The sequence below is a fragment of the Eublepharis macularius genome, chromosome 1 (genome assembly GCF_028583425.1).
Source record: "Eublepharis macularius isolate TG4126 chromosome 1, MPM_Emac_v1.0, whole genome shotgun sequence".
Lineage (NCBI taxonomy): Eukaryota > Metazoa > Chordata > Lepidosauria > Squamata > Eublepharidae > Eublepharis > Eublepharis macularius.
In genome coordinates, this window is record NC_072790.1 from 10,348,888 (window position 1) to 10,371,493 (window position 22,606).

The 22,606-nt window shown below is 45.0% G+C and overlaps 1 protein-coding gene across 1 annotated transcript in view; it reads left to right on the plus strand.

The window, feature by feature from the left end:
• Window positions 1–22,606, plus strand: part of SEL1L2 (SEL1L2 adaptor subunit of ERAD E3 ubiquitin ligase) — a 99,601-nt gene that overhangs the window by 75,843 nt on the left and 1,152 nt on the right. Inside the window, exons 11-19 of the mRNA XM_054998757.1 lie at window positions 515–583; window positions 2,169–2,246; window positions 5,998–6,060; window positions 10,031–10,118; window positions 11,624–11,772; window positions 15,725–15,890; window positions 15,977–16,051; window positions 19,255–19,424; window positions 20,765–20,890. Coding sequence (XP_054854732.1) covers window positions 515–583; window positions 2,169–2,246; window positions 5,998–6,060; window positions 10,031–10,118; window positions 11,624–11,772; window positions 15,725–15,890; window positions 15,977–16,051; window positions 19,255–19,424; window positions 20,765–20,890 — 984 coding nt within the window. The remainder of the gene's footprint in view (window positions 1–514; window positions 584–2,168; window positions 2,247–5,997; window positions 6,061–10,030; window positions 10,119–11,623; window positions 11,773–15,724; window positions 15,891–15,976; window positions 16,052–19,254; window positions 19,425–20,764; window positions 20,891–22,606) is intronic.

Here is a 22,606-nt window from a genome sequence, read left to right on the forward strand (position 1 = left end):
GCTTCTGTTAAATATTTGTGTATTTTGTCTGTCACATTGCTTTCCCATGTATTCTGCTGAGTGCACCCTTGCTTTTTTAAAAACATTTTATTTGAAAAAAAAGAAATAAAAAATAAGCCTCATATGCAATAGAAATAAGCATATGACAAAATAGTGAGAAATCTACACAGAAGCATCCGTAAAAGTTTTCCAAATATCTAAAAATAAGTCCATCCACAGTTATTGTCTATATGCCATATGTTTGAATACAGGTAAGTTGTAATGTTCTCCATCTATTGAATTATGGGTGCACCTTGGCTTTAAAAAAATAACACGAGAAGTGGTCAGCATACACCTGTACAAATATTTTGAAAAAGCAGGCTGTAAATGCATCCGCTTGAATAGGAGTGCGTTGTACCGGTCGATCTGATGGGACACGTGTGCCTTCATTAAAAGTTGCTTGCAGCTTTTACTTCTGTATTTGGGGAAATGTTAAGTAAATTGTAACTTTTTTTTGTTTGCTACTTTTCTTCAGAAAGCCTTCTACTATTTCCTAAAGGCAGCAAATGCAGGCGATGCAAATGGTATGGCATTCTTGGGAAAGGTACCTATATTTGCTTCTTGGGATTAATTTAATAGTTTAAGAACTCTATCCCATGCTCTGTTGTAATACCTCTACTTCCCAGGACAGTTAAGCTTTGGTGTACTGAAGCCAGTCTCAGACACAAATACGTCCCGCATTTACTGTTAAAGAAGGGGTCAGAACCAAGGACACCTGGCACACCAGCTCTCACCCATGCCCTATAACCACAGCTTTGCTCTCAGATTGCTCTGCCATGTCATGGAGACATTGACTGTCCTGTCTCTCTGCAATCAAAATATGCCTATTGCCAGGGCTTTTTTCTGGGAAAAGAGGTGGTGGAACTCAGTGGGTTGCCCTCGGAGAAAATGGTCACATGGCTGGTGGCCCCGCCCCCTGATCTCCAGACAGAGGGGAGTTGAGATTGCCCTCCGCGCCGCTGAGCTAAACTCCCCTCTGTCTGGAGATCAGGGGGCGGGGCCACCAGCCATGTGACCATCTTCAAGAGGTTCCGGAACTCCGTTCCACCGCGTTCCAGCTGAAAAAAAGCCCTTCCTATTGCTATGTGAAGTGACATTTCATAAACAGATGGACAGTTCTCAAAGCATGAGGATGGCTGCAATTGTGGGCACACTTACCTGGGAGTGAGCCCTGTGGAACACAGTGAGGCTTCTGACTGGAAACCTGTTGGGGACCCAAGGGACCTCAGGGCTCCCTGACCCCAAAGGAATCTTGAGGATACATCGACTCACCCAGGCAGCAACATGCACAGTACCTTCCGGGCAATGGCTACTGGTTAGTTGCTTGGCAGTGATTGCCCCTTTAACAGCCCACTGCCTGCCAATTAGCTGGGTTGCTTGACTGGACTGAACTTCTTCTGTTGAGACAGTTTGTAATTTTGGAAACCCAGTGCTAAACCCACTTCTAAATATTTTTAAAACTTTTGACCTTGGCATGTGACCTGACTGTCCCTCCCTAGTGCTGAACAAAATGTAAGAAATAGGCAAGTTAAATAATAGTTAAAAGATATTAATTCCACTGCTATTACCCATTGATTCCCTTGCGGACATCTCTTTCGGAAACCAACGCAGGATTTGTTTGAGTATTTAGCTTCTACATGTTAATGCTAAACAGACGTATTTTGTGAGCGCAGGCACATAAGCACATGACAAAAAAGCAAAGAGCACACGGTGGACCAGCTGCCGTTACCCTAGGTGAGAAAAAAAAAAGCTATAGGGAAAGGTGGGACGGAGAAGCTGAGGGAAAAGACACTCTGGCCTCTGCCACTGGTCAGGGACCCGCGGACCACTGGGCGGCTGCACTGGTAAGAGAAAATCAGGAGCTCGTCCACCACAACACTCGCTATGCTCCTGTGTTGTCAAACTGCTCTCTCTGCATCACAGCTGTTGCTCCCCTCCCCTCCCCTCCTGTTATGTTGTCTTTTTCAGTTTGCCATTTTTTCCCACTTGAGCAGCGCTTGTCTCTACCGATGCGAGCCTCTTTAGAGATAAGTGCCAGAAAGGTGGGATAGAAATACGTAAACAAACATTTCCCCTAGCTGTATCTGTTGTATTACCTAAAGAAAATTCCTCTTTCTATTACAATTTAGATGTATTTAGAAGGAAGTGCTGCAGTGTCTCAGGATAACGCCACTGCCTTGAGATATTTCAAAATTGCAGCAGATAAGGTATTGTGAGCATTTTCTGTCTTCTAATGATACGTTTTACTTGTATAATACACAATTATTACTCTGAGTAAACTACTGTAATTTTCATGTAATATAGCTAAGTAGTCATCTTATACAATACTTATGCATACCATTACTTAAAAACCCTCGGTTGGTCAGCCTTCTCCTCTCACCCTGTCTGTGAATACACTGCTAAAACGTTTGAATTTGGGAGTGTTTTCTCTTTCTTTCTTTCTTTCTTTCTTTCTTTCTTTCTTTCTTTCTTTCTTTCTTTCTTTCTTTCTTTCTTTCTTTCTTTCTTTCTTTCTTTCTTTCTTTCTTTCTTTCTTTCTTTCTTTCTTTCTTTCTTTCTTTCTTGCAGAAGAATTGATAGAAATTGGAAGTTAATTCTGATTTTGTTTTACTCTAGTTCTTGGTGCTCCTTTTATTGACCATGGGAATATAATTAAAACACAGTGGAAGAGCAGTTTTCCTTTTAGATGTTTCCATTACACAACATTTAATTGCAGTCATACACATATAGTTTTCACTGGCTGATTCTGCACACGTTGGATAATGCACTTTCAATGCACTTTATCAATCGTTTGAGGTGGATTTTTTGTTCCGCACACGAAAAAATCCATTCCAAATGATCTATAAAGAGGATTGGAAGTGCATTATCCAACGTGTGCGGAACCACTCACTGTGTCCTCCATGTTCACCTAATGTTCCACGTAATGTTTCAATTTATGTTTGACATGACAAAAGTAATTACAAAATGTTTATAGTGCAACACTCTCTTTTTAACACACCATCCTGTGCAGAAATCTGGTACTGCCACATGCTGGTGGCTGAAGAACTGGCTGGTTCATTCAAATCAGCATGTGAAATTACGATACTCACTCGCCCCGCTTTTGGCCTTTCAACATCAAATGTTTACAGCCTGTCTTATTCCTAGGCCTTGAGTGCAGTTTTGTTCTAGTCTTATACTCTCCTCAGCTCCTCCGTTTTCAAAAACGCATCTCTCTGTCATCCAGGGCAGCCTGGTCTCCTGCCTCCTGCAGGCTGGTGTGGGGAAAACGGTGGAAAAATTGGGGGGCTGATCGGCCTCGCCAGTGATGCTATGATGTCACTTCCTGGAATTGATGTCATCACACTGAGCAACATGGTAGCACAGTTTTAGGAGAATACTAGAGCATCACCCTCTATGTAATGTCATCAGTTCTGGGCTGTGCCAGAAGTGATGTCATTGATCCCCCCCATGCCGGAGTTCTTCCTACTCCAACTGAGCTGTTTCCTCAGGGCATGATATTGATCTCACTGCCTGCATTTCCTTCTGTCTCTTAGCATAGCACACACCCCTCCTTCCTTGCTCAGCCTGTGCACTGGCTCTCACCAAGTAGAGCCAGTTTGGTGTAGTGGTTAGGAGCGCAGGACTCTAATCTGGAGAATCGGGTCTGATTCCCCGCTTCTCCGCTTGAAGCCAGCTGGGTGACCTTGGGCTAGTCACAGCTCTCTCTGGAGCTCTCTCATCCCCACCCACCTCACAGGGTGTTTTGTTGTGGGGATAATAATGGCATACTTTGTAAACCGCTCTGAGTGGGCATTAAGTTGTCCTGAAGGGCGGTATATAAATCGAATGTTGTTATTGTTGTTATCCCCCATGCCCTTAAAAAGTTTCTTTGGAGCTCCTTTTCTAATATGCCCTTTTTTGCCTCAGTACTTTGGCTAGCAATTGGATGGGAGACCTCCAATGAAGACGAGGGTTGCAGAGTCAGGCCATGGCAAACCACCTCTGATAGTCTCTTGCCATGAAAATCCCACCAGGGGTTGCCATAAATCATCTAGGACTTGAGGGCACTCTTCACCGTCACTTTTCTGCGCCGCTCACCCCAGGCTGTGCCCCACTCACCCCCCACCTGCAGTAGCCCTGGGTCCTGGGGCAACCTTCCTTCTTCCCAAGGAGGGCAGTGGGTGAGGTCAAGGAGGTCTCCATCAGCCCGGACCTAGAGAAAGCAAGCCCTACACGCCTGCAGCAGCATTGGGACCCAGGGCAGACTTTCATCCTCTTGAGGAAGGCAGCAAGCATGGCCTAGGAACAGCCTGGCCAGCAGACAGTTTCCAGCAGCTGAAGCCTGGAGGGAACAGGCCCCAGAACAGCAGGCCGGCCAGAGGTGGGGCCTAGGTGGCCTGGCCAGGGAGTGGGTGGGCAAACCGGCCCTGGATGAGCTGGAAGAGAAGGAGCCAAGAGGGCTCAAAGGTTGAGGTGGCCCTTCCAGCTGAGGACAGGGCCATTCAGGGAGGCCAGGGTGGGACTGGAGGGAAGCTTGAGGGTGAGACAAGGAAGCCCCAATGTAAGTGAGATCCCGTGAGGGCTGGTGATGGTGTTTGGGAGGTAGTTGTGGAGCTGCTGGTTGCCTCAGTCAGGAGAAGGAACAAGGTCGTGCAGCCCCTTTCCCTGGCTGACCTGAAGACCCCCAGCAACGACAACCAGCAGGATGGTGGAGGGCCGGCTGAGGGTGCACACTTTCCCTTCAAGACGGGTTTCTTCTCTCTCGGTCTGTTGCACCATAACTTTAGCTCAGAAGCACGCAACCTTTTTTGGCCCAGAAAAAGCCAAACCTTCCTGAGAAGATTCTGGTGTGCTGGCCAAGATGGGGAGTGGACGTACTTGGCTGGACACGCTTGCCGCTAGAAAAGTCCCAGTGGCACCGGCAGCATCGGGTGGATTTCCCTTGAACTTGGCTGGTGGCCATGCAGGCCTAGGAGGGGCTGCCAGCCGCAAGCTATGCCTGCTGCCCCCTTCTGCTGTGCTGGCCCCAGCAATGCTACCAGTGCCTCAGCTGCTTGGGCCCCAGGCCCTGGGCGCCAGTCGCAAAGGTCTGAAGGGCGGGGTGCCAGGGACTGACCTTGAGCCAGCCACTTGTTTCTTGAGAGGAAAAACAGCTGGTAACCATGGTGACAAGTCAATGGGGCAGTGCCTTGGAGCAGGATAAACAATTGCGGTAAATAAATCCACAATCTTCAGCATGCCCAATAAACTAATCCTGCCTCTTTGGCCTGTACTGTGAGAAGAGAAGGACTGCTACACTGTCCTTTTCTCAGGTTTCAAAGAGGGACTATGAGCGTTCGAAAAATGGAGAAGTCAAGGGTCTGTCCATCCTTCCTGCCTACTATCCTGGAATTACTCCTTTGATGTGTAGACTGTGTTCTCAGGGACTGACTTCTTTCCCTCTGGCACCGCACTTTTCTCTCTTTGTCCTCCTTCTGCATCTTAACGCCAAGGGTGCAGGACATGCCATCCTGCCATCCACGGGCATCCTAGATTAGCAAGGATCCTATCTTTATCCTTTTGTATTTGCAGTGGAGTTCCAGTAATAAATGGACTAGTGTTTCTTTTCTAAAGCTTAACCAAGCTCTGAGTGTGAATTTTTTTCCTTTCCACCTGTGCACTCTGCCGCGTAAGCTTATACCTGCATGCGTCTCTGCATACTGTGCAACCCTGCTAACATGTACAAGCAGGAGGCAAAAGGAAATGGACACAGTAAGTAATGAACTGAAAAGCAGGGGTCTAAGGACACAGTGCGCGCTGGAACAGGAAGAAAGGAAGGGCTAAAGTGAAGGTTATTTTCTGCTCTGGATAGAAAAGCAGAAACCTGGTTTGTAAAAGATTAATCACAGACACACAGGCATCAATGTGAATTATTACAGGGATTTTCTTAAGGTGACTTACTCAGGCGTCTAAACGAAACATTCTCAATTTTTTGTTCAGGGCAATCCTATTGGATTATGGGGACTGGGTCTCCTTTATTTTCGTGGTAGAGGTGTCCAGGTGGTAAGTGTTGTTAACCCTTCTTTGTACTATAAATAGTAGCCTGAAAAAATGTGAGCTTTTTAAAATGTAAAGGGTGAGTTGACATCCTACGACAGTTCAAAAATATGTAGTATTTACAAGAAAACTTTTATTTCCAGTTATCTTTTCATTATTGATTTAATTAATCTTGATATTAATCTTAAATATTGATTTAATTAATCTTATTATTTAAATGATCTCTGCCTCTCAGCTAAAAATGCATAGCAGTATCTTTGGAGACGGAATAAAATCCTGTCTATGTTTATGGAGAACCGTATCCCCCCACCGTGTTCCGTGGGGCCTGATCTCAAGTTTGCAGCCTTGTTTGAAGTGGAAACAACTACTAGCTAGCAAAGACCCCAGACTTCCTGTGCCGTGCGCACTGCAGCACGCCCGGGGGCGCCCTCCGTTACCACTTCCAACTGAAGCTTGCACTGCTGTGGCCCTATAATATGAACTTGCTACCGGATTGTCTCATCCACACAGGGTAATCCTGTTGCAAATGACTGTTGTAGTGCAACAACAGAACAATAGGCAACGACCTCTGGATGCAGCCCTCGGAGTGGCTTTTGGGGGGGATCTGAAGGGCTGAACTGTATTTATTCCATTTATGGTCCCACCGTTCTTCCACCACAGAACTCAAAGTAGCTTCCGTAGGGTCCCCAGGAGATCTGCCACCGGAAGGTCTGCATGCTGTCCTGTTATTCCCTTGAGAGCGGAGGGACTTAGAAACTGTGTGGAAGCTGAGCTGGATCGCTGCTCTTGCTGCTTGATTAATTGGGCCTGATGCAGATCTCACTCGTATGGAATGAGGAATTAATCAGTGTAACCAAGACAGGTGGATGTGAATCAGGTGCCCGTTCGGTTTTGATTTTAAATCATGTCGGATATGGGAGCAGGCTCTGTTTACTCAGCTCAGTGCGAGGGTAACGTTTCCCCTTAAGACAGACGAGAGAGAAGAGACTTACGTAAGGTTCTGTGTTCATCTTCGGTCTTCCTGTGCAGTCCCACGTGGGACTGTGCACATGCAGGCCTGCCGATCCGGAGGTTTTTTAGCTTAAATTTCTATCAGGGGGCGCCCTTGCTTCCCACTGCGCATGCACGGCTGTTTTCTTGCCCAAACCAGCTTCTTGGGAGATGGGGCACCCCCTACTACCCTCCGTTCCTCTTTTGCTGCTGTCGGAAGAGGTTCTAGCTAATCAAGTGGAAGATAAATAGTCATTTTCTTCCTATCTTGGAGACAGATTGGTGTTGAATTAATGTTTGAGAGGGTTCTGATTAAGTGCTGCATGAAGTGCCACACTAAAATGACAAACAGACGGACACTCCCTGTGCTTGATGTGTCTGGGGGAAGGGCACAATACTCAATCATGAAAACACTGCCTGAGCTTCACTACAAAAGCTCGAGCAGAAAGAGACAGTCATTTGAAGTCGTCATGGCAAAGAGCCCTTGAGGCAGCGGAACACTTGGAAAAGGCAAAAAACACCTCAGCCGAGGCTGGTGCTGCCGAATCATCATGTCCGAGACCCCTGTTGCCTCCAAGACCCCCCTTGTTTCCACGAAGAAGTCCATCGAGGTCGAAGACAGCTTGGAAGCCTCCCCCACCTGGCACCATCCCAGCCCCGGTCTTTTCAGCCCCAATTCTGGCCCCAAAGGGCCATTTTTGGCCCTTTGGGGCCCTTTTGGGCCCAGATCAGGGCCAAAACAGCCCAGACGGGGTCACTGCCAGGTAGGGTTGCCAGCTCCAAGTTGGGAAATTCCTGGAGATCTGGGGGGTGAAGCCTAGAGAAACCTGGAGAAAGTGGTATTTGGGGAGGGTAAGGACCTTGGCATGGCATAATTCCATAGAGTCCACCCCCAAAAGTAGCCATTTTCTCCAGGTGAACTGATCTCTGTGGCCTGGAGACCAGCTGTAATTCTGGGAGATCTCCAGCCACTACCTGGAGGCTGGCAACCCTACTTCCAAGCAGAAGAAGGTTCCCCCACCTGGCACCGACCTGATCTGGGCCATTTTGGCCCTGATCTGGGCCTGAAAGACCCAAAATGGCCACTTTGGGCCATTTTGGCCCCATTTCCGCTGAGATCGGGGCTGGAACGGCCGGGATCGGGTCAGTGCTGGGTAGGAGAACCCTCTCCTGCCCGGCACTGACCTGGTCCTGGTTGGGGCCTGTTCCGGGTGGGATCAGGACCACAACCACCAGGATTGGGTCAGTGCCTGGTGGAGGACCCCTCCCCTGCCCAGCACTGACCCAATCTGGGACATTTTGGGCCTGATCCAGTCCAAAACGTTGAGCCATTTTGAGCCATTTTGGGCCTGTCTCAGTCTGGATTGGGGCCCTGATTGGGCCCTGATGGGGCCCTGATTGGGCCACTGCCAGGTGGGGGAACACCCTCCCCGGCAGCAGCCAAATCCTGGCCATTTCGGCCCGATCAAGGGGTGTGGCATATGCTAATGAGTTATGCTAATGAGTTCCTGCAGCTCTTTTTCTACGAAATGACCCCTGTCTGTACCCATGGCAAAGAAGCCCTTGAGCGATTTCACCAGACTTTCCACAACCTCCACCGCACCATCAATCTATCTATTAATCACTCTACACAAGAAATAAACTTCCTGGACATCCCAGTATATGCCATAGTCGCACCTGCTCCAAGTGGATTTGATCTGTGTTTGTTTTATGTTTTCTGTAACCAAGGTGAGAGGTGGGTCTGGCTTTTTGTATAGTGAGTATTAGCTGTGGGCGTGTCTTCCCTTTGCTGTTTATCCATTCCTTTGCCAGCTAGTGGGAGAGAATTGCTGGGGCGCACAGAATGGGGAGGGGTGATAAATAACAACATTCGATTTATATACCGCTCTTCAGGATAACTTCATGCCCACTCAGAGCGGTTTACAAAATGTGTTATGTTTATCCTCGTTACAATCACCCTGTGAGGTGGGTGGAGCTGAGAAAGCTCCAAGAGAGCTGTGACTGACCCAAGGTCACCCAGCTGGCTTCAAGCAAAGGAGTGGGGAATCAGACCCGGTTCTCCAGATTAGAGTCCTGGCATGGGTTAGGTGAGGGAAGATGAGCAAGCCAAGTAAAGAGAAGGGACCTGTTGCCCTTTCTGTCTTTTCTTCCAGCCAAAGTGATGCTGGTAACCGTATCAACAACCTGCCAGGCTACAAAATCCTGGTGCCAAATGCCAGGTCCATCCCAGGCAAAACAGCAGCTATCCAGGATTTAATCCTGGATGAGTACCCTCACCTGGCGGGTATCACTGAGACTTGGCTAGAGGAGGGATTAACTTCTCCCAGTTGGGTCCCCTGGTGGTACATCAGCATAGGCCTGGTGGGCGGGGAGGCTCCATCCCATTAGCACGGTGCCCCATCCAGCCACCTCACAGGGTGATTGTTGCGAGGATAATAATAACACACTTTGTAACCCGCTCTGAGTGGGCGTTCAGTTGCCCTAAAGGATAGTATATAAATTGAATGTTATTACTATGAGGTACCTAAGGTTGGGAGAGACACAATTGGGATTTTGTTGGTGTACTGCCCACTCCACCATCTAACTCTCAGGGTATATAGCTCACTGAAAAAGAATGTGATATTTATTTCAGGAAATATAACATAAAATATTGTGCTTTTGAAACAGATTGTATGTCAATAGTCTATCACATGTATTCAATATATTGTAAATGTTTTGCTATATTAAGATTTGATGGGATTAGCATATTTCTAATGGTGCAATGTACACATTTTATTGATTTTTTAAAAAAACTGATCGGAGGAAACACTTTGAATGGGGAGCAAGTTGAGTGGAGGTCTACAGAAAGGATAACTGATGCGCTTAAGTTTATGTATATATTTTTTTCCTTCTGGAGAGGCAAGGACTCATGAGATAACAATAATTCACAGAACCAGACTTTCGTTTTATGATACCTTTACTTTCTAAAAGATCATTTACTTTTCAGAATTATACTGAAGCTTTTAGATACTTTCAAAAAGCAGCTGAGAAAGGATTTTCCAGTGCCCAGTTTCAGCTAGGAATCATGTACCACAGTAAGTTATGGATCTGATAGTCCTTTAAAGATCATATATTCAAATAGCCCTGTGGCCCTGATCAGTATATACTTATAGCCAGAGACTGGAACCATGAACAGACAAAACAGAGCTTCCTACACAACCAAAAAGTGTCCCAGGTTTGCAGAAAAATCTGAAATCTAAAAAATAATTTAGGGGGTTAAAAAACTCCAAAACAATAAAAGGAATGCCTGTAGCTTTAACCAGATGGCCTCAGTCAGTGACTGTTGCTAGGCAGCCGTAACAGTTCAGACAGTATTCCAGTATCGGTTTATGTCAGTAAAAGGCAGGGGCAGGGGACAGGGCTGTTTCCAGGACTGTTTTGGCCTTTGAGGGAGGACTCATTGGGGCCAGGCCCAGAAGCAGCCACCAGGTGACTTGATACCACATGATTTACATGACTCCCCCAGGCCTGGTGGCTTGCAGCTGTTCAACAGCAGCCACTTCTCCCAACAAAAGCCAGTGCAGTGTAATAGTTAGAGTTATAGAGTAGGATCTGGGAGACCCAAGTTCGAATCACCACTCGGCTATGAAAGCTCACTGGGAGATTTTGATCTAGTCACACATTCTCAACCTAACTTGCCTCTCAGGGTTGTAATGAGGATAATATGGAGACAAGGAGAATCACAGAAGAGTTGGAAGGGGCCATACAGACCTTCTAGTCCAACCCTCTGCCCAATGCTGGATGAGCCTAAAGCATCACTGACAAATATTCATCCAGCCTCTTCCAGTGAGGGGGAGCTCAACACCTCCCTAGGCAGTTGATTCCACCTTTGAACTACTCTGACCGTGAAAAAGTTCTTCCTAATATCTAGCCGGTACCTTTGTGCATGTAATTTAAGCCCATTGCTTCGGGTCCTACCCTCTGCTGCCAACAGGATGTTGCATTATGTGGGTGATCCAGGAGGGAGTTCCAGGAAAAAGGGTCAGCAGGGGAGAAAAGGTGGAGTCAACCAAGAGATGAGTTTCCCATTTACCACAATGGCCTGTTTTAACATCTTCTGCCACACGTTGCTTTCAAGAAGAGATTACTTGTTTTTAAAAAATTAATTTATTTTAATGATGTAAGCCTCTTTGAATCCCTATTATGAAGAAAGGCAGTGCATAAATGAAGTAAATAAATAATAAATCTAGATGAAGATGGGGCGGATAAAAGATAAGGTGATAACTGGGTTTGAAGAAGGGGATGACGTAGGGAAAGGAGCGTATGCCAGGAGAAAGGAAAGAGGAAATAGTGTGGGGAAGGGGATACAGGGAAAAGTGAAATTCCCCTTGCAAGTTACCGGAGGTTCCGCACCATGCGACTGGGCCATAGGGGAGAGGCTACTGGGGAGGGAGGGGGAAAGGTGAAGACAGGAGGGCAGAGGTGGGTGTGAAGGGGAGAAGGAAGCAGGAAAGGGGGAGGGACTGGGGGGGGGACCTATATATCTCAGTTGTTCAGTTTGATAAGAATTCAAAAGCTCCAACTTAAACTTGAATTGCAGCTGGCTCAGGAGTAAGAAAAGATTATAAACTTGCCTTCCGATATTTTTACTTGGCGTCTCACAATGGACAACCCCTCGCAGTTTATCATTTGGCTGAAATGTATGCCACAGGGACTGGCGTGTTTAGATCATGCCAAAATGCAGTTGAAGTAAGTGTCAACGTTTTTTTAAAGCCTGTGCTTATAGACGGTGATGTTGATGGCTTTTCTCATGTTATGCTTTATTATGCAAAATCGATGTTTGCTATCAGAAAAATGATACTGACAACTAATACACTCATACACATACACACTGCACAAGATCACCCTAAATTTGGATAAGTGCCACCACATCAGTAAAGCCAGTTCATGCAAAGGATGCCAGGCTACAGCTGGCAAGACCCGGGACAAATGGGGGGGCGGGGCCTCGTGTGCCAGCATTGTGTGCACCATGATGTCACTTCCGCTAAAAACCAAGAGTGATGCTATTAGAATGCTCCAGAACGTACAAAAACTCTATGGTTTTACGATAGGGTTTTAAAAAATTCCATTGTGTCACTTCCAGTTTTTACCAGAAGTGGCATCACACTGGTTCCGTTTTCACACACACACACACACCCCATTTCCTCCTGCTGGCACCTGAAGCTCCTCTGGACAAAACACCAAGATGCCAGGAGGTCTCCTGCTCTAGCATGTGGCCAGACATCCCTACTTCGTGCTTGGATGAGTGGCCAGGAGCCAAACAACCCTGTACAGAAGTGGGAAATGGCTCCACTCACAGGGGAAAAGTTGATCTATTTTTCTTTCCAACTACAACTCTGCACTAATTTGGATTTTATTCCAGAGAGACTCCCAGCCTCCAAGAGCAGATCTGAGGGGTTGCAATGAGAAAACCACAAGAAAACCTCCCCAATGTGATCTTTTGGTTCTTGGCTGGTATTATCAGAAGTAGTGGGAAAGAATAGTTCTAAATATTCCCCCCATAGCCCCCTAAACCCTTTCTGTTGCTTTCCTCTCTTCCTCTGAAAATACTGATTATGGCTATGAAGGAGAGTAGAAAATCCGTATTCTGTGTCTGTTGGAACAGATTGCTAAGAAGAGTTGGGCTAAGCATTGTGAAAACCTTATCCAAGGATACGTTCCATCCATAAAAATATTAGCTACAGGGCGTGAAAGGATTGGTAAAAGAGAGGATCTGTGGTAGAGAGTCCTAATTGGCCATGAAAACCATTCAATATATCCAGTGCCCTCCCTTATCAGAAGGGTCATGGAGACCAGGGCTTTTTTTCAGCTGGAACGTGGTGGAACGGAGTTCCGGCACCTCTTGAAAATGGTCACATGGCTGGTGGCCCCGCCCCCTGATCTCCAGACAGAGGGGAGTTTAGATTGCCCTCCACAGTGTGTCATGTGACCGTTTTCTCTGAGGGCAATCCACTGAGTTCCACCAGCTCTTTTCCCAGAAAAAAGTCCTGATGGAGACCACTGCATTAATGGATTTTGAAAAAATGTTGGTGCCTGTCTGATTTTGATAAACATGCGGCCTACCAGACTGTAGCAGCTGGGAAAATGAACGCTTGGTATGTGCAATCTATTGATGTCTCTTGTAGAAATGATACATCTAGTGAGGCTTGGGAGGGGGGGGCATGGGGAGGCCCTGTGTTCCTATGATGTCACTTCCCAGGAAACTGAAAATAATGCCACATCTCTCCAGGTAAAACTGTAGAGATTCTGGCGATGCCTACAGCAACATGACATCGCTTCAAAGTCGTCGTCCCCCCCCCCCCCGCCAATGACACCACAGTGCATGTGTTAACAACATTTTTTTTCTCTCATTGCTGTGTGGAGGGGCAGTGGCCAACAAGGTTGTCAATGGGAGGTCTCCGCCATAATGGAAGGCTTGGGAAACGTAGGCACATCTGATTTGTATATTTTTAGAGGCTTTTTCACAATTCTGGTCTAGTAGAAGAGGGAGGAAAGGGAGACTTCACCCCCTTCTGAACATAGCCCTCTGACCCATGTGGCATTAGTTAGGGTGACCAGACTCCAGGTAGGGTGACCAGGTCCAGGTTGGGAAATTCCTGGAGATTTTGTAGGTGGATTTTGGGGAGGGGAGAGGCTTCAGTGGGGTATAATTCCATAGAGGTCATCCTTCAAAGCAGCCATTTTCTCCAGGGGAACATATCTCTGTTGCCTGGAGATCACTTGTAATTCCGGGAGATCTCCAGCTATCACCTGGAGGCTGGCAACCCTAGCTCCAGGTGGAGCCTGGAGTTCTCCTGGCATTACAACTGATTTCCAGACAACAGAGATCAGTTATCCAAGAGAAAACAGCTGCTTCAAAGGGCAAACTATGGTATACCACAGATTCTCAGAGAAATCCCTTCCCAGATTCGCCCTTCCATAGGCAGGCACCACCCCCAAATCTCAAAGAAATTCCCAAGCTGGAGTTGGCAGTTCTACTGTTAGTCTGTGTGGAATCCAGGAATCAACTTTTCCAAGGTTGGAAAGGACTGCTGGGTGGGAGAGAACTAGAAAAATATTTGTATCAGTCAGTGTCTTCTGCTGACAAATCACCGGATATCCAACGCGAGAGGCGTTCTTTTATTTTTCAGAACTAGGCCTCTGTTCACTTATGTTAAAGGAATTGTTTGATGATGTGCACACACTAGTGTAATTGTTTTTGATAATATTGGGAGAAATTGGATATCGAATATCTTTGTATGAAATATCACTGTTAGCAGATAGAGTCAATAGTCCAGTTGTCCCAGAAGACGAAGTAATTTCATGGTATTTTATTCCAATCCACGTACATAAGTTAGTCAGTCCAAGTATTTTTTTATTAGACACATAATTGCTAGCTTGATGTAATTATTTATCACATACAGCCAATCACAGTGAAGCTTTATAAAGTTATTCAATAATATCCAATATATAGATTTACTACTTCATATTCTAAACTAACTGAAGTTTAGAGTTTTTAAAACTTAATTTTAATATGTAGCTATCTGAATCAAAGTATTGTTAGAAAAAGAGACTGGACATATGTCTGGCTCAGACCTTCAAGACTACAAACAAAAGGAAGGCAAGAACCATAGAGTTAGACAGATAGATAGGCTAGTATCAGTTTCCTTCCTGGCTACTCTACTATCACTCACTTTCTCTGACTGGTAGAAGGTCGCCAAAGGGAACTTCCTCTCTCCTCTTCTTCCTTTTTTCCCTGCATGCAACAGGAGAAGCAGCATGGTATCTCCTCCTGGCACAAATGAAGCAGATGTTATCAATCTGAAGTCATCCTAGTTAGCTAGATTAGTTAGTCACTTTTTTCCTCGACTGTACATAAGTTAATGTCCTTCTCTAAATAAATAGACCATTTTTGGTTCTTTAACTGGAAGGAGAGGCTCTCTATCAGAAATCTGTAAGATAGTGTGGTAATTAGTTTAGGCCACGCTGCTGCGCTGAAGCTCAGGAGGAGCACTCTGTTAAGAAGGAAAAGAAGGGCTGTCTGACTGGTCCAGCCATCCTTAACTAAACCCAACAAATAATCATTTATTTATGTCATTTATAGTCCGCCTTTCTCACTGAGACTCAAGGCGGATTACATTGTGTGAGATTAGTACAATCAGTATCAAGGACGTTTCCATACAGTATCAAGGACGTTTCCAAACAGAGCCAAGGACATTTCCATAAACAATGTCATAGGATTTTACAAAGACATAGCATTAGAAAGGATCCAATAGAGAGTTGAAGAATTGCTGAAACAACATAATTCTAGGACTGACATTAGACAACTTGAAGCACAGGTAGTATATAGGAGTACATATTTAAAGCAACAGATAATATCCAAGGCAACATAATTGTGAAATCTATGGTCCCTAACTCATTAGTGAAGCATCTGAGACCCCATCCCTACAATACTGCCCACCTATCTGGGTAAAAAGTTTTTTTAAAAGTTTTAAAAAGTGTTTAAAAACGTTTTTAAAAAGTATTTCCCATGTTCTCTTTTTACACGGTGCAGTTGGATAAGAATAATAATTAGTATGCTATTACTTTAATAATCTTTATATTCAGGGCAGGGATAAGAACTTCTGGTGCCGTTCATACTTTTCTGTCCTTTGGTGTTTAGCTTTACAGAACGGTATGTGAGCTAGGAAGATGGTCAGAGAAATTCCTGGCAGCGTACTTTGCTTATCAGGCTGGACGTACTGATCCATCTCTGGTCCACTACTTATTTCTAGCTGAAATGGGCTACGAGATAGCTCAGAGCAATTCGGCCTACATTATGGAATCGGGTAAGGGAAATAACATGCACACATCCACTTGAATTCTTAAACTCCGTGATTGTATTGGGATAAACGATGTCACTTTCTTGTTACAGAAAAGGTCAAAATTTTCCACAAAAAACAAGTATATCCCCTGGCTCTTCTTTTATGGAAGCGGGCAGCAACTCAAGGTATGAACAAGAGTTAAAAATAACCTTTACCTAGCTGTCCTATCTTATTAATGTGATTCACTCCAGTTCTGCTCTTGCAGTCGAAAACCAAGAAAAGATGATGCTCAGAAATCTCCAGAGTCATTACAAAATCATGGATATAGCATATTTAGATAGTATTTTCTCTCTTGGTATTTCTTTATTCAAATCATGTTCCCATGGGCATTTCTTTATAGTCTTGCATTTGCCAACATTAACATTTAAAAACAAAACAAAACTTGGTTTATTTTCACATGATCTTGTTTTGTCAGTCCCTACTCAAATGTAAGTAACCTTTCAAGTAGATAGGAGGTAAAAAAAGCATGTATCTCTCTTAATTCTGACAGCCCTGCTAATTTTACCAGCCTACACTTTAAAATTAGGTTTTGGTATTTACAAAGAAGGGTTGAATTGCTTAAACGTATGTTTCACTTTATGGCTCTTTTGCACAAATCTTCCATGAAAAGTTCTTCTATTTTTTCAGAGGAAAGATCGAACCACTTGAGATCATGATGGCTAACGTACAGAACTAGTTATTTTTTCAGTGCTTTGACACGCCAGCCTATCCAAGTCTGTAGGTGATACGCAGAGCACAGGAATAAACTCACTGAACAGTAAAGGTGTAGCTACTGTGAATCTTAAACTTCCGCTCCGGCAAGGCGCCTGACTCTGCCTGGTGCTTCACGCCCTGGAGGTGGCTGGATTCTGTGGGACTTCTCAACACGTCCCATTCTCTTCGGGTTAATTTATCCCAGTCTGTGTCTGAGACTCATGAACGACAGCACCTCCTTGTATTTGTTTTGGTTGCCGCTGCCCTTGCAGTTGTTCTCTAATCTGGAGAAATGGGCTGAACTTTAGTATAGCATTTTACTTTACTGAAGACTTTTTGTAAAAGGCTGGCCAACAAGTCAAATAGATGTGCTCCAGGGCAAGATCTTGAAATAACATATTATGTCACTCCGTTACAAAATTAGATAATTAAACTCAAAAGATTTTCAGTACTAGGTAAAAGTGTTTCCTCAGCTATGGGGCTGTATCCCATAGAAGATTTCCATATGTGAAACAGTTCTTCATCAAGCAGTGCTAAAATTACTCTGTGCTAAGAACAAAATCATTCTGCTCGCTAATTGCTAGATCAAAACCATTGGGTTGGATCAAGCCAACTTTTCCACTGGTGAAAATTGGCAGAAGAGTTTCCACTTGATCACAAAAGAGACCATGCTACAGAGAATGCAGATCTGCATGGGAAAAAATCATGTGAGATGCGGATTGGGTGAAATGGAGTGAAAAATCTGGCTGGATCCAACCCACTGTTGTATTTTACATTACTGAAAGATATAGCTTGCCCTATACTCCAAACTTCAGGAAATCCAGATTTCAGGGAAACAAAAAAACAAAGAAACAAAAAACAGGGTTCCCTGGAACCCAGATAAAATACTCCAGTCCAGTTTGGCAAGATTAGAGAATCCAGGATTTATTTAGTCATTGTTTTCTATAGGGAAACCTATCCAGGGGCTATCTAGGAGGGCTGGAGGGGCCATTTTTCAAGCAAACTCCACCAAATTTGTAGGGAACCCGCTCCTGACTGTCTTCTGAAGACCTCCAAAGTTCCGGGAAGGTTGGACCCCTGAGTCCAACTCTGTGGGCTCCTGAGTAAGGTGCTCCCAGCCACTCTCCATGGTTTCTTATGGGGAAAAAAGTCAAAGCTGACTCACACTGCAGAAACACACTGGGGCAAAGCTGCCATAGCCAAGGCACACTGCCAGATGCAAGCTCAACACATAGAAGACCCAACAAAACCCAACTGACCCCACCCCCAACACTCTCCATTGTTTCCTATGGTGGGAAAGTTCCCAAGCTGACTCCCTGAGAGATGCTCACTGGGGAAGGGCTGCCCTAGGCCAGCAGTGGTGGTGGAAAGTGCTGTCAAGTCATAGGCAAACTCACACATGCAAGCTCAACCCAACGAAAGCCCAACAGAAGCAAACTGAAGCGAGGGAATGGAATCCACGAGAACCAAAGCGAAGCAAAGGGACCAACATCAAACCAGGGAATCATCAAAACAGAGAATTCCACCCAAACCATACTGAAGCAAGGGACACTGTTGCAACTTAGCCCGACTGAACCAGTGTTACTTACAGAAGCCAGGCATACAGGAGAGTGCCTGCACAGATTGGCCACTTAATCCCCTCTCCCTGACTCCCCCCTCCCTCTTCCTCCTCCTGTCTTGGGGAAAAAAAACATGGGAGAAGCCCTGGCAGGAGCCAGCATGAGGCTGAAGAAATGTTTCCTGGATAAATCTGGAGTAATCTGAATTTGCCTGGAAGTCTGGATCTGGGTTCCCAGATTGGATCCAGGATTTTCTGATTTGATTCAGGAAAACTGGATTTAGTTGCATTGACAAAAATATCTGGCTTTCCCCCCAAATCCCAAACCTGCATCACACACCCCTACGATCAATCCTGTTAAAACAGAGTAAGATTTTTTCAGACCCAATACAATTTACACTGGTTTAACCCTGGCTTCTCAAAAGGCAGTCCCAAACGTAAATAGATCATGCACTCCCAAATTACCAGTGAGTGCGTTTTGCTACAGAAGAGCAGCAAGATGTCCGATTGTCCCTCTGATTTCAAGAGGACGTTGTCACGTGACTTGAGGGACTGCACTCAAATATAGGAGAGGATGGTTTCTAAGGTGTCAAGGATCCATGTTGTTCGGGACTCTATATGTCAAGGTTAGCACTGCGAGTGAGTCTTGCATCTGAAGACAGATAAAGCAACTGAAAACTAGTACTGAAGAACTGGTGTGAGGTGATGCTGGATCCAACCTTCTTCCAGGGAGCCTTCCTCCCGTTTAAGCAGCAAGGCTGAAGGAAGGCTTCACACTTTGCTCAGTGAAGTGGTAGGATAGGGGTAGGATCCACTCCGCCATGTGCTGTCAAGGCTCTTTTCAGATATATCTGGTTATGCTGTGGGCCATCTTGTTTGATATCAAATACCATTTTCATGACAGTCTTCAAAAACAGGAAGTCTATATTTTCTTTATAAATAAAATTTTTATTTAAAAAACAGGCAGTCAGCATTAAGGAGGCACAAAGTGGAATTATGCTTGACTTAAAAAAATTACCATCTTTGAATAACTGTATGATACAATTTTTTTAAAAGAGCCACGTCTTTGTTTTCTAGGCAATGCATTTGCCAGAGTTAAAACCGGAGATTACCACTACTATGGTTTTGGAACCCAAAGAGACCACACAACGGCAGTGGTTCATTACAGCCTTGCTGCCAATCAACACAGTGCTCAAGCCATGTTCAATCTGGCATACATGTATGAGCATGGTTTAGGCATTGCTAAGGTAATGTTATCTGCCCATCTCATTCAAATCTACAGAGAAACTTTTAATTGCAAACATTCTGCTTAGCAAAAAGGGGTGCTGATTCTGAAGCAGAGTTTAGTTTGGGGTTACATATCTGACCTGTCAAAGAAAATGAGAGGTGGGAAAATCATATTCCACAGGTGGATCTCCTTGCAGCCATGAGACGTTGGTCTGGATCCAAGCCTTGGTGTGACTCTGGCTTCAGAGTTACTCCTGCAGAGGCATTTTCAGTGTCAATAAAGCACTGTCCCCACGCGTCCCATGCCTCGGCCTCCCGCGGCCGCCATTTTATCCAAGCCACTGAAGAGCTTTGGAGGGGGAGGGTGCTTTTTTCAAAATTGGAAGTTCCTTTATCACTGAAATGTTATAATTTTGTAACCATCTATTGGTGAAAATCATATATGAAGCTGCCTTATACTGAATCAGACCTTTGGTCCATCGAGGTCAGTCTTGTCTCCAGGGCCTCAGGCAGAGGTCTTTTCTGTCACCTGCTACCTGACCCTTGTAGCTGGTATTTAGCCAAGCATTGTATCTGGGACCTTCTGCTGAACCACCCCCCTCCCCAAATCGACTAGTTTCTCTGAATTTCTAGCTTTAGCTAAAAAACAGAGGAAGACTCTAGCCCTTTTTGTTGCTGCGGAAGGAAAGCGGAATGGAATCTATGGGGACTAAATCAAGGAAAACAGAGCGGACATGGGCGGAGCTTTAAAAAAAAGCGCACCTTCCCATCCACACAGTGTACAAAGGCACTGGCTGATCTTTCCAAAAGCATCGTGTTTGGAAAAGGTCACAGGAAAGCAGGGCAAAACCTGAAAGTGGGCAACGTGTGGATTCTCCCCAAACAAACAAACCTGCTCCATTTTAGATGCCAAACCAGAGCAAAACCAGCATGTGACAGCAACCATAGTGAGAAACCTCCATGATTGCTGCTGGAAAGGGGAGCTGGAAAATCCCCATGCATGAGTAGGATACGACCCACAGAGTGGAGGATCCTGCCTAGTGTTCTAAGATACCTTTGGGATGATAGCTAATAAATTCTGTGACCAGAATCCTGTTCTAAGTAATGTTAGATAAAGCCATACAATGGTGACGTATAGCCAATCATAGTATGTGTATTTGCAGGAATTCCATAATGGGGTCTTCAATGGGTCATCAGTGGAATACTCTATTGGCCCTTTCAATATCAAAATTATTTCAACAGCCCACTAATTCCTTTATTTCTGGAAGTAACTCTGTTAATCTGTTAGAATGTGCCATAATTTTAAGATCCTTAAGTAGAGTCAACTGAAGTTTGATTAGAAATGGCTTCCTACTTTTAGGATATACATTTAGCTAGAAGATGGTATGACGTGGCGGCAGAAACGAGTCCTGACGCTTTTATACCAGTATTCCTGGCACGTATTAAACTAGAAGTTACTCATCTGCTCCATGTACAGCTTCTCAATGTAAGTAACATTTACACTCACTGAGTCTGTCATCATTTGAGGGGGGTGGGGGGACAGCCATTCCAACACACCTTTGTTGTGAAAATGCTGTTCTTTGGGGGGGGGGGCGGAATCATAGGCTCTTAATCCAAAGAAATATGATCGCAAATGTCAAATCTTCCAGGTAGATGCAGGAAGGTTCCTATGAATTTAACTGTATTGTACTGCTCCTTCATCTGCCCTTTCCTTGAGGAAGAGCAATTTAAGCTATTAACTCTCAAGATCCAGAGCCCTGTTAATATTAGGTTGGAACAGGTAGGGTAATTTCTATCAGTTCCGTCTTCTGGAGAGCCAGTTTGTGGTATAGTGGTTAAGAGCGGCAGGACTGTAATCTGGAGAACCGTGTTTGATGCCCCACTCCTCTGCTTGAAGCCAGCTGGGTGACCTTGACCCACCTCACAGGATGATTGTTGTGAGGATTATAACAACATACTTAGTAAACCGCTCTGAGTGGGTGTTGTCCTGAAGGGTGGTATATAAATCGAATGTTGTTGTTATTCCTGGCTGCAGGCCTCCAATTTGTCTCTGATGCTATCCCTGAAAGTCCCGTCCCCCAGAAGCATCATTTCAGAGGGGATCAGTGGGTTGCAGTGTTTGGTGGGAAGGGGATGCAGGAATGTTGTTGTTGACAAAAGTGCCTTGCATGACCGGAGTGTAAAGCTCAGTCTGGATCCAATCCAAAGTCACACCAGTGTTTATCCATATGATCTCTTCCAGCTAGTCAGCAAGAGTGATCTCTCTTCCCCATTATTTCTGTAAAGTCTATTATTAACAACTAGGTAGCTGAATTCAGTATACAACCTGTTGTATTATTTGGTGATAATGCATTTTATTACTTTCAGGTGGGTAGCCCAGGTCTGCAGTTGAAGAGCAAAAATCTGGGTCCAGTAGCATCTTAAAGACCAACTAGATTTCCAAGGCATGAACTTTTGAGAGTCAAAGCTCCCTTTGTCAGATTCAGATATCCGACAAAGGGAGCTTTGACACTTGAAAGCTCGTACCTGGGAAATCTAGTTGGTCTTTAAGGTGCTACTGGACCTGGATCTTATATTTTATTACTATGTCAGATTCCTGATTGAGCAAAGGCCTTGCAGAAACACTAATTGACGTTACAGTTTGACATGATACTGACGTGCTAGGTGAAGTACGATATAAAGAAATGATTGTTCCTTTAGGTTCTCCATGAGACAGCTGCAGTAGAAGGGGTGAGATTTTTACAGCGAGCCGTGGGAAACAGGCCAAGAGCAGCGGAGGTCCAGGCCACTCTGGGCGAATTGCTGAAAGGCGTTCTTAAGTGAATGGGTTTTGAGGAAGGATGGAAAAGAACGCAGAAAAAGAGATTGCCCCAGGCACTGTCAGCATAAGACAGATGAGAGGGAGAAGTCACAAAGGGGCCGGTGGTGCATATCTTTGTGTATCAAGGTTATGTATTTAAGAGGGTTTGTTAAGGGGAACCTCAAAAATACGCATCATATACCATTATAATAGAGGCATTAATATACATTAAAAAAATAGACCCTTCTCGCATTTTGTGGGAGCTACTGCAGGGTAATATTTCCTACTAATAATGGGTTGGATCCAGCCAGGTTTTTCATTCAACTTCACCTAATTCTCCTTTTTACTCTAACTCCAACCCATATAATGAAGCCGTCTGCCCATTACGAAGTCTTGTGTTTG